The sequence below is a fragment of the Daphnia pulex genome, chromosome 5 (genome assembly GCF_021134715.1).
Source record: "Daphnia pulex isolate KAP4 chromosome 5, ASM2113471v1".
In the NCBI taxonomy this organism is placed as follows: Eukaryota; Metazoa; Arthropoda; class Branchiopoda; order Diplostraca; family Daphniidae; genus Daphnia; species Daphnia pulex.
Window position 1 is genome coordinate 3464236 of NC_060021.1, and position 12783 is coordinate 3477018.

General features: G+C 36.4%; 1 protein-coding gene and 1 long non-coding RNA gene across 2 annotated transcripts; both read left to right on the forward strand.

Annotated features, from left to right (window-relative positions):
• The first annotated feature begins 4893 nt into the window (after positions 1 to 4893).
• LOC124193951 (chymotrypsin-like elastase family member 2A) lies at positions 4894 to 5956 on the forward strand. Its single transcript, XM_046587923.1, has 5 exons — positions 4894 to 4907; positions 4967 to 5096; positions 5189 to 5465; positions 5543 to 5679; positions 5777 to 5956. The coding sequence occupies exons 1-5, from the start codon at positions 4894 to 4896 to the stop codon at positions 5954 to 5956; spliced, it is 738 nt and encodes a 245-aa protein (XP_046443879.1).
• Positions 5957 to 6556: 600 nt separating this feature from the next.
• Positions 6557 to 7793, forward strand: LOC124193800. Its single transcript, XR_006874487.1, has 3 exons — positions 6557 to 6832; positions 6892 to 6978; positions 7039 to 7793. It is a non-coding gene; the product is annotated as an uncharacterized LOC124193800 (long non-coding RNA).
• The last annotated feature ends 4990 nt before the right edge of the window (positions 7794 to 12783 follow it).

Below are 12783 nucleotides of genomic sequence, written 5' to 3' on the forward strand. Positions count from 1 at the left end.
AGCTTCCCTCGGTTTGGGTTAAGCATAGGCAACGTTGCCAAGCTAGAATATATTTGTTTTTACCCAAGACACTGTTTGATCAAGGTAGGTAATTGACAAGAGTGCAATTTTTTTAGAATTGACAATGAAAACTTACGTTAGTACTGCAGTAATAAGTAAGTAATAATAACCTCTTAAGCAGAAATCGGCAGAAATTTCGTTACAAAGAAATGTTTTTTCACGTTCAAGACTATTGCTCAAGGAAGGCATTTAGCAAAAAGTCCGACTTAACAATAGGCACTGAATTTTTCATTTAAGACAGTTTTCAACTGGCTTACGACTATTGTTGAAAGATACGTTTTTCGGTATTTTAATCATCCGATATTCTGCTGATACTGATACTTATTGATTGAAGCTGTTCCTATCGAAACGTTCTGAAATGAAACGTACTCGCTTACATCCGATCTTTGAAAAAGAATGAGAGTGCATTATGATGAGCTACTAAGTTATTTATACTTTTATTGAATGCTATTCTGATGATGGCTTATTACAATAAGAGTTGGAGTCAACAAGAGGTTTGACTAACACAGTGTATTAGGTAGCCCAAAACGATGATGAATGACAATCACGACGACAACTGTGATACTACTACAAGCGACTTACAAGCGACCAACAAATGGATCGAACGCCTGGTTTATATATGGGGCTCTTGAAGATCTTCTGAAGGTCTGAAGAAGGTCTTAACTGATAGTAGCCATGCATGCTAAATTAATTAGGAATACACACATGGTGAACGCATCAACAAGTGGTAGAACTTGTTAATGGCTTTGCCATATGCTGTTAATTAACATTACACTATCTACAACTATGTATGCGACTATGTATAGGCCTACTACAACTATAAATACCATTTACAGAATATTGGACAAAAAATTTTGTCAAATGGGACTTAGAAAAATGTTGGACTAATATAAATTTTGTGAAACCAATATTTTAAAGAATGAATTCTTGTGGTATAAATTATACGCTTATAGAAAAAAAAGTTTTTAATTTTCAATAATACGTAAACCAATTCAAGAAACAATGAAGCAACCTTTCTTGCAATTTGTCAGTTCAAATTCAATATAAAAATATCAATTCATGGTGCAGTAGTTAGAATACTAGTTTGGGAATTGATAGGTTCAAATCATAGAGGAGAAATTTTTTTTCCCTTTTTACATTAATTTATCTTTATTGTGCATTAGAATCATCAATTAGAATCTTTATCAATGCCTTAGGAGCTATTATGTACGTTTTTAACATTTAATTTGGTATGTATACGCAGTAAAAAATTATAACCTAAATTACCGATTAGCGGTACCCTTCACTGCCTCTTTTTTGGTAGTAAAAATATCTGAATCTGGATTCCCGTTTTTTGGGAATAATTTGTCCGATAATCGGCAAGGTTTTTTTAAAAGTGCGGTGAAATGGATCTCGCGGGCCTCCTTACTGTTTGTGAAGCAGCTATCAACCCCAAAAAGGTAGTCAACTCTGGGATCCGTAAAATGGACGACAGACTCTCGGCATTTTTTTTAAACATGGGCAAACACCCGGCCCCACAGCTGTAGGCTCGCCTGAACCAAACGACTCATTCTGCTTGTCGTGGCCTTCTCCGACGTAGCAATCCACGCTTAAAGATCTATCAAAGGGAGGCCGCTGTCCATAATTTTAAGTTGGGTTTATATTGAGCTTCTTCCATCTCCTGGGCCGCTTAAATCACGCCTTAATTGGTGGCTCAAATGAATCATGAATCCGGTTATTTGGTCATTTGGGAGGCATAAGCGAGAAGTTGTTTCGGGAGCTCTTTTTCGGTTTAAAATTCAATAGACTGAGATCGAGATTTGCATGGATAGTATTTCTATCAATGTTTAGATAGTGCCTAGGTTGAATAGGCGATCAGAAAGGGAACAGTAGGAGATAACTGGGTGATCCAGTCGATCATTAGGCGATTGACTATTTCGTAGGCCGATGAGTCAAAATACACACATGCACATACACACACACACAAGTCTAGAAAACAAAGAAAGATGAAAGAAAGATGCTACTCACATGACAGAAAATTTAAAACAACAAGGGGTTTCCCACTCTTTTCGCAATTGCAATTTGGGAAAAATGAGAAAACTGAGAAAACATTTTTCCTGACATTTCCGACATTTCCGGTGATTTCTCATTTTTCCCCGATTTTTCTTATTTTTCCCATTTTTCTCATTTTTCTCGTTTTTCTCGTTTTTCCCTATTTTTCCCATTTTCCCGAGTTTTCCCTAATTTTCTCGGATTCCTTTTTTTCTTGTATTTCCAAAGACTGGAAACCGTCAAACGTTCATAATTTTAGGTTTTTTTTCACGTTTGACATAAGAGAATTACTGGAACATACAGAAATAATGAACCCCTTAGTCTAATACTAGGATATCTGTCCGCCATGATCGTGTTAACGATTGCGGGCGCCACGGAAATATTTGGCTTAAAGTCCCTAGTGAAAAAATTATTTACTGGAAAAAAAGTCTGATCAAATGCGTTCATATTTATATTGTAACGTGAGATATAATCAGTTATTAACGTTTTATCATGTGGTTTTATTATAAATTTCATTTCTATTACCTGTTTCATTATGGGTTAAAAAAATTCAACTATATTTTTGAAGTATATTTCAAAAACTTAATTTAATTGGAAAATTTATTTTGTTCAATACTCTACACTGTCTGAAAGAAGTTGAGGATAATATATCCGAAGTCCTCGTTAGCACCTTGATTATCAAAAATTTAATTGGATTTGACTAATAAATGGTATAGTGGTTAGAGTTTCGGGCCACAGATCCATTCGTCATAAGTACTGGCCCGGACACATTTTTTCCCAAGTTGGCTGCGTAAATTAAAGTAGTTTGTAATTTTTTATGCCAAATATTCCAAATAGGGACTTGTACATTTTTCTTAAACCAAAGCGAGATCGTCCACACGCTGCAATTACGCTACTTCTCTATCATGATCAATAGCGATTTATTTATTTCAAATAAACCACGGGGTTTTAACCCCGTATCTGGTGGAACGCATATTTTGGGGTTTTTACCCCGTAAAACATGTGTTCTTTTCTAACAGTGATAGCTTGATAGGGGCGTAGAATCATTATGAAAAAAATTTATTTAGTTTAATGGAATGATTGTTATGTTTTATCAAGTCTCACAACAAAACGATACACTTATATATTAGAAATGGAAAAAAATATTCATTTCAACAGAGTCGCACGGAGTCGCAGCTAGATTGCAATCTGTCTGTGCAGACTGCAGAGATAAGAACATGGAGCACACCTGCAAGCCTTCTGTCTGTCTGTAGAAAAACCCCTGCTAAGCTTTTCTCGCTCATATCCGGTTATATATCAGTAAGTCTGTATGTATAATCTGTATGTATAAACGACCATGCACTAATGTTTTCGAGCGTTCTAATATCATGGCAAGTGTCTACAGTGTCTGTTGTTGTTTTTCTAAAACTCTGCACGCAATTATTGGAGCCAGAGCGTCACTGTTTCTGTTCGTGCTTACCAGATCTTGAATGACACGTCGAAGAAAAACGAATAGCCACGTAGAGCTCTAACGAAATCCCGCTGCCAAATCCAATTCTCATTTGATTATTTGACTGAATAAAAAGGAATTAGTTTGATTGTGGCCATACCAGTCGAGCACCGCATCGCTGGCAGCAGCTTCTACTACCTCTACTCCTACAGATAATCTGTCAGCTCACCATGCGTTTCACATTATTGATTATATCAAACATTTCACTAAAAAAACAAAAATATTATTGCTGGGATTGAATTTTTGTATACGTCTCATTTTCTTGATTTAAGGCCGCTTGTTTGTTTGGTTTCGTTGTGTTTGTCTGTCCGAAATCAATCGACAGAACTGGACAAGGTAATACAAAACGGCCTGTATAAAACAATGAATATCTTTCCAATATACTTTAACTTTAGTTAAATTTTGTGGATTAAAGTGAGGCTGAACTCGCCGCACATTTCAATCATCAATGGAATCCCAGCTCGAGCCGGCGATTTTCCATTTATGGTAATTATACATAATTTACAACAAGTTACGTCACGCACAAGAGAGGCGACATTCAGCGACATTCAGAAAACATTCTGCTTTTTTCAGGCGAGCTTATTAATCCCACAGAAACTGGACCCAACCTTGGATTATCAATGTGGCGGAACCTTGATCGTACCGCCGTTTATTCTAACAGCAGCCCATTGCCTTATACTAGGGTAAGTTTAATATGATGATTCTTTTTTGATCGGAGTGGAAAAAAGTCCTTGAATCTAATTGCCAGTGGCAGTAACACACAAGTCAGAGTTGTTGAGTTGAAGTTGTTAAATCAAGGGCATGATGCCTAATACTTTAATAACTTGTGAGAGGGGGCACAACACACACGTATACAGATGTGCTCTTGGAGCTGCCATGCCAAGGAGGGGTCTAGGAGAAGAAAATATTTTGTATTTTTCTTCCTTCTGTTTGGTTTTCTTTTTCGCTTATCACGATAGGGATCGTCTCCGATTTCTTTTCTTTTCGCATTTATATGACACTTGACTTGAAGAAGAATTCTTAACGGCTGTCTGCTGGACTGTTGCATCATACATTACATACATATTAGTATATAGCCTGCATGTCTGCTAGATGAGACGAGGGAGACGAGTTCGCTATCGCGACTGTCGTGCCGTTAGCTGTCAGGCCCCCTTGTGTATATAAAATTATATAACACACATAATTGCAACCGCAAGCGGTCCCGACCAAGACCGCTTGGGAATCTTGAGATTCATGAGGGCTTGACGGTTCGAACCCCAACTTAACATTATGATGGTGGTGACTTACCAGTAGGGTATTACGAACTTTTACAAATGTTCTCAGTCAAGTATTGAAAGCGTTTTGCCTATAATAGCTATTGAATCAAATATTTCTTATGTTCATTAGTTCGCCCAAAAATATCAAAATTTTCATCAATTCTTTGAACAATTATGGAGAAGGAACCGGATCCATTGCAAGAAATGTCTTTAAATTTATCTTACATCCTCAATTTGTGGCACCCATCGACATGTTATATGTAAGTGCCAGCTGATAGTGCCAATTGTCTTGATCAGCGACAAAATTTTCGAATTTCCATGTTATATTGAAACCAATCAAATAACTTGACAGCGAAACGACATCGCCTTGCTGGTATTGAATCGACCAGTGCAAGCAATTGTTAATATTCCCTTTGTTCGACTTCCAACCGCTCTGATGACAACAACTAACAGACCGAATCCCACAAGAACAACGCCAAGACTCACGACGAGAACGACGCGGAAGGTTATAACCACATCAAAGATTAGAACAATCAGAACAACCACCAGAAAACGTGCAGCTAATTTAAGAACTTTCAGTACTTACTCGAAACAGCCGGCCACCATTACAGGATGGGGAATAACAGAAAGTAAATCAATTTATTTTTCTGATATTTTAAATTTCCCATTTCTTTTCATTGCCTGCGTACAATTAATCGATTTGAAGGTGGAAGTACGTTAGCGACGTTGCAGAAAGCTAACGTCACCGTCTACGACATCGACGTTTGCAATAAACAATGGAACCGGCAATTAAACGGTTCTATACATGTGTGCGCTGCCCAAAGTAACACCGCGATATGCCTTGTAAGTAGTCTCTATATTCTTAGAACTGATCATTTCATCAGTTGATTATAATTGATTATTCATTTTCCTGCAAACTAAAGATTGATTATCAATACAGGGAGACAGTGGCGGACCGCTTCTCGTTAACGGAAATGTTCAAATTGGTATTTCTAGCTTCATTAGTGACAATGGCTGTAATGATCCTACCCGTTTCCCCGTGTTCACGCGAGTGTCCACTTACCTGGGCTGGATAGCTGCCACAATGGCCAACAATCCACCTCCAGCATCAGGCAAGTAGCCTAAAATACCTACGCAGAATGGACCAAGCAACATTTAATCTACATAGGCCTACTATGTAACCACATATTATTTTACTTTAACATTCGACAAACTACAAACTACAATATCAAGCATTTCGGTGTAAGGTGACAATTTAAACATATGTCTATGGCGTGAATATATTCTTTATTGAGCATATCCTTAAAACGTAAATTCAAACTTGAGATGAAAACTTATTTTTCATTTCATAAAGAAAAATATGGATTTACTCGGTAGTCAGTCGAAAAACTTTTTATTGAAAAGATTTGAAAAATGGGTGACAGCTAAGCAAGCAAGGAAGTGCACAAACACAAGCTAAATTCTGATTCAATGATAACAATAATAATAATCATGCTATAGGTATACTATTCTCCCAAAAAGGGCCAGACTGTTGAAATCACTTTAACACGATGCCCAAGACTGACGATGGACGAGGTGTAAAAAAAATGATAGCCTACAGCATTAACATAAACCGAATTAACAAACACATCAGCACAAGTTTTAATCTGCTAGAGAGCCTGAAGCATCTGCATTCTGCCTCGCTTTGTCTGGGTGGGTTTTGGGCTGGGGCATTGTTCCAGAGAAAAAGAATGCTTAATTTAAATGTATATTTAAATTCATGTCCCCATTTTAGTTTAAGTCTGAAGTATCGATTAATTTAAGTAAGCCGCCAGGTGGGCCATTTGTCGAGGCAGAAGAGAACAGCTGATGTTTTAATTAAGTGTCTTGGCAGAAACAGAAGGTAGCCATTGTTCATTTTAGGGCGTATATAGCCATTGGCAACTCGTTTCTTACTGTACTTTATTGGTGTGAATTCTCACCTTGTGACTCCCTTTTTCTCATTTGATTCTCTGAGGTAAAATTTGTGTATATATTTTTATGTGTTTTATTAGCTAACATTATTCTCATGTATAGATTAGGCCGGATTAGGCCCTAGATTTGATTTTGTGTCGTTTGTGTCTACGATTGCCTTATTGACCAGCTCCTAATTGTGGATGCTAGGTGAGAGCAAAGTTATTATTTCAATTGAAGTCTGTGTGTTTTAATTCTGTCTTAATTTAGGCAATTTGTGCTCCGTGCATTTTGTATTGACGAATAAACCCTTGCATCGATTAGAAGCAATTGATAGGCCTACGCCCCCCTCTTCGACTGTCTCATTCTCTCGCTGCAACAGGCATGATCTATGATTAAGAGGTCTACGAACCGTAGTCTGCTAGCAGTGTTGTCTGGTAATTCTTTAAAATAAAATTGGGGCATCCGCTTGGTGCGGTTGCTGTCCGGGTCAGTCATACCAGGGGTATGGAGAGATGGTTGCCAATGACAGGGTTAAATTTCCCTTAAGGGGAGGCTCCAGCAATTTTACAAAAAGGTCTCTCCGACTGTTGTGCCACCAAATAGGTGTGTAAGGAAAAAAAAACAAATTTTCTTTTCGTCTGCTTTTATTGTTTTCAAGTACATTTTGACACTTTGGAGTGTTTGTGAATAGTTGAATTTGTTTTAGAAAAATGTTGGTCTCTGTAACGCTTGGATTCAAAAAATATCTGATATACTCCATTATGAGAAAAGGTAAAGACTGAGATCTGTGGGTTTCACAAAATATCGGATGAATATTTGAGTTAGAAATAGCATCGATACAGAACTCTCCATAGTCCACAATGCCCCTCCACTTTTTGTTTCGTTTGTCTTAATCCATACCTGGTTTGAGTTTAACTTCGTCCCACATAATACTACAGCATCGGTCATGTTTAGGTTTACCCTTAATGTCTTCTCCGACGTTGAATAAAGCTAGTTCATTCGAACCGAAATTGCACTCCATGGAACTGCTTAGAGTTTCTTCAGAGGGTAAAGGGAATAATTCATCTTCTCTTAAGCTTCTGTAAACAGAGCTGCACTTCATTTTAATCCTTGCACACTGGACAACATAAGCAGGGTCTCATCTCATTCCTTTACCAAAAATATCGTTTTTGGATAAGGCGGCCTTCTTTAGAAACATTTTGACAACCAGCTGTGTCTAACACAATAACAAAAATAAATAAATAAAATGAATAACATTCTATTAGATGTTAAAGTGCAATGTAAAGAAAAGGCGAATATTTACGGAAAAACAATTCATTTTAGCAAAAATTCTCAATTTATTTTATGTTCATGTTATGTTAATGTAATATATATTTATTAGTGTAATATATGTTTATGTTAGTGTAACTTTGGTAATATGCTCTTCCTAATGATTCGTTAATTGTCCACGACCAATAACAAGGAAGTGTTGTCTCCATACATATTTAGTCTCTTCATAAACTCTCCTGGTAGTGGAATTTCGTCTAGTAGCTCAACTGTTCAAGAGAAAAAGAATGTCTAATTTTAAATGTATATTTTAATTAATGTCCCCATTAAGTCTGAAGTATCGATTAATTTAAGTAAGCCACCAGGTGGGCCACTTGTCGGTGCAGTTGAGAACAGCTGATGTTTTAATTAAGTATCTTGGCAGAAACAGAAGGTAGCCATTATTCATTTTAGGGCGTGGATAGCCATTGGCAACTCGTTTTCTTTACTGTGCTTTATTGGTGTGAATTCTCACCTTGTGATTCCCTGTTTCTCATTTGAGCCTTTTAGGTAACTTTGTATATATATTTTATGTGTTTTATGGGCGAACATTATTCTCGTGTATATAGATTAGGCCGGATTAGGCCCTAGAATTGATTTGTGTCTACGATTGCCTTATTGACCGGCTCTTAATTGTGGATGCTAGGTGAGAGCTAGTTTATATTTCAATCGAAGTCTGCGTGTGTTAATTCTGTCTTAATTTCGGCAATTTGTGCTCTGTGCATTTTCTGTATTGACCAATAAATCCGTGCCTTGATTAGAAGCAATCGGCCTACGCCCCCCTCCTCAACTATTTCATTCTCTCGCTGCAACATCAACTACATAAAATATATAAATATATTGACAGATGTTTCGAATTGCAAGAAAATAAGAAAACAAATAGTTGTACCAATATTCGAATTTGTTTGTGTTGTACCCACTTGATCAGGCTCGATAGAGTTAGCCATTGGCAGGTTTGGAATGGAGACGGCATCGATAGCAACTGCGTCTAGTTCCACAGAATCAATATCATCACAGGACGAATCTATTGTTAAGAAAAAAAAGTATAATTATACTGTAAAATAGTATGAATACTGACTGTTTTTATTTACCAGTAGTGGTACCCACTGGATCAGGCTCGATAGAGTTACCCATTGGCAGGTTTGGAATGGAGACGGCATCGATAGAAACTTCTTCTAGTTCCACAGAATCAAAATCATCACACGACGAATCTATTTTTAAGAAAAAATGGTACAATTATACTGTTCAATAGTATAAATATTGCTTGTTTTTACTTACCAGTAGGGGCACTTGTAGTTGACTGAATGTGAATTCCTGCATTATAAGCATCGACTCTAGCCACAAGTTGGCCACTGGAATTTGATCCATGCTCATCTACTCCTTTAGAACAAGTTCAGTTTTAAGATTAAACTTTTCTGCATCTGAGCGATTAAGAATTACCAGTTGTAAACATGTAGTTTGGGACAGGTGGGTTGGCACTGTTTTGAGATACTGAAGATCTTGCTGAAGTACCTGAAATGACTAAACTTAGTAAGAGGCCAATTATTTAACTGTTTATGACAACTACCATCACAAGTTGCTGAATGTTTTATCGTTTTTTCAATGGAAGCAATTGTTGGTATGTGTGGACTAGGACATAACAAAAAGCTGAATGAATACAGAGAAACATGGGCATACCAAAAACATGAAATATTAACTTAAATACCATGTCTTTTTATAATTGAATTTAAAGTTTGAAGTGCTTGTTCTTCAGCCACTGCAGCACCTAGTGAACAGCAGGTTGGAAATGAAAGTTATTGCGAAACAAAAAGCATTTGCTTACCAAGATGTAGACTGGGTTTCGCATTTGGAAGTAAACGCCAACCATTTTGGAAGGCACAGAAAACACTTTGAATTACTTTTCCTTTGATGATACACGAATCTTCAAAATGCTGATGACATATCTTGGATTTCACACTAAGGCCTGTCTTTGGGATGACCACTTGCCATTCATTTAAACAAAGTTTTGCAACAGAGAAAATATGGAAAATTTCGTTTTCTTTGCCATAATTCGAAGTGCATTTACTAATAAAGCACCTTTTATTAACCATTCTATTGCTTGTTTCGTTTACATTCCTAAAAAAATTAAAATAACTACGAGCTGCAAACGAACGACCGACAATAAACAAGGACAGACGTTGGTAAAACAGGCGAATGAATGGCGATTGAAAACTAACTAATTCTTGAGACCCAAGTAAACAACTGCAATGGCCGGATGTAAACACTGACCAGGAATTAATTTTAGTAAATAAGTAAATAAAGTAAAGGTTATTGTGAGATAATCATTATGCATTGTATTATCAAAACTCATATTTCCAGAAGATTTCCCTGGTAGCACACTCACATCCATCGTCTATCATATAGATGTCTTAATGTCTAAATCAATTTTATCTAGCTACAACCTAAATTGGATATCACATGGATACTCAATTTATTACGGCCTTATGCTATCTTCGTATAGATGTACTATAGATGTACGTTTCTCATAAGATCACGGACATCCATGTGTGACTAGAAATCAGACGCTTAACAGACAGACGTAAATGTCCAAATTATCTGTTCACAGGATAGATGAGGACGACAAGGACTTTAAGTTTCATCAAGTATTTTGAAGACGGCTGTAACCGTACCCATTTGGATGTCCTACAGCGCGACATTAGTATAGACATATGCAATCCTATTGACGTCGGGTTAAGATATCTCACTCGGCTGATAAGATGGGTGACGTACATCCTATAGATAGAGGCGTGCTACCAGGGTTCTTGTTAAAATAAAGTATTAGTATTTTTATTGTTTAAAATTTAGGTTTGCTGCATAAGGCCCGAGTGGAAAAATATCAGTCAGGTATTGAAAGTGCACATGCAACTCAGCATCCGATCCACGGCGTCTATTGTTATATTGTTACATGTAACACTAAATATTGCAATGTTTATCTTTGAAATAAAACATGTTCAAAATCTACAACTAAATACATTTAACATTTTTATTTGGATAGGTAAGACTTAAGGCATAAAATAATTTAATCAAAAAAGATAAATTATGACAAATGGTTATATCAGCATATCAATTTTGGTCTAGGATGCCAATATAATTTATATATTGGTCTATGTTTATCGAACAGGAAGAAATCGTACTAAAGTGTAGTCGAATCTCAACAAGCAATAAATCAATAAAAAAAAGAAATGAAACAATGATCCCAGATATCAAAAGAATAAACGTGCTTGTCAGATTTTTTGTGCTAATTTGTCGAAGTTTTCTATGTGTACTTAAGTTTTTCTTCAATGAACATTCTGTCGACTTTGGATTGCATTTTGTTTCCCACTTTTCCAACAACCCATCAATTTCCTGAATCTTTAAGATGCTGATAATACAATAGAAATCCAAGTTTATTAGTTTGTTGTTGTTTAACTATTGCACATAGAGAAAGCTTTTGTTATACACCCGATTAATAGTTTCAACGTAGGGATTTTTCTTTGGCAGCAAGAAATAAAGATGGGTCAACCAAAACGTATCTGAAGCTACAGTAAAATGGCATGAACCTGTAAGCTCTCGCTCCAAAGCAATAGTTTTTTTATAATTAATTCTCCATTTTTAGCATGATAAAATAAAGGTTTTGTAATGTAGAGCAGAATTAAAATTTCTTCACCAACTTACATGAATGTAAACATGATTTCCAGAACGAACTTTGTTAACGCAAAGTTAAGTTTTATTGCAACGAAGGCTTGGGTCTTTTCTTAATAAATCGTCAAGTTTCTTGAAAATACCGAAAATACTTTACTGAAAAAGATTTAGTTTTATGTACTTAAAATTAGGATTCAACTTCATGAAGAGACTTACCTGAAACAATAGATCTGCTCAAGGTTTCTATTGACTGTTATTTTGAGATCAGGAACATTGAGAATATTGGTTATTGAATTAATTATGTGCTTATCATTGGGCGACGTGATGAAAGAAATCAGAGATAAAGTGTACCTACGCTTGAACAAGAACGAAGCAGGCCAAACACCATGCAGCCGCTGCTTAACGAATTGATAGTTGTTTATTCATGAAATATACACCTTATTACAATAAGTTGCTTGTAAATATTGCCTTGGTATTTCCAATTTGTTATGTGTCTGAATCATAAGATAATTGATTTACCTTGGGAAATAAGTACGCAGATAACGTAGCTGATTATTTGAAAATGGCGCTTGAAATTAATTTCAGATGTTTTTGATCCCGATCGTTTGTTCAGTGCGACAATACATTTACTTAAACCAAACAGACTTCTTATTGCAGTCGGAACAGACATACCTATGCAGATCCATACCTATAAAAAAATAGAACGGGCAATAGCCAAACTCATGTAGAGGAGAGCAGGGTTGGATGGGACAAAAAAATAACACCGAGTGTAACTTTCTACAGTACCTAACTAAAGTTTGGGAACGTGCGAGAGAACCTTATGTGAAAAAGCGTTTTTCTCGGCGTTCCCAAAAATCCAATTTTCGTCGGATTGCGACGAATTTTTTTTGGCCGCCTTTTTCTCTTTTTATTTCGTAGGTAAAGGAACAGAAAAATATCAAGAAAAAGAGAAAAGGGCGGAATATACCGGAGGTACGGTAGGCACCGTCAACGTATCCCTTCCGTCAAATTAAACTTAAAACATAGAGAGCCATTTGCCTGTTCAAG

Bases quoted from the DNA above. Each gene is read 5' to 3' on its own strand.
- LOC124193951 (XM_046587923.1), top strand. The intron at 5,097-5,188 runs GTAAGTGCCAGC...ATAACTTGACAG, and splicing joins CACCCATCGACATGTTATAT to CGAAACGACATCGCCTTGCT. The intron at 5,466-5,542 runs GTAAATCAATTT...ATCGATTTGAAG, and splicing joins AGGATGGGGAATAACAGAAA to GTGGAAGTACGTTAGCGACG.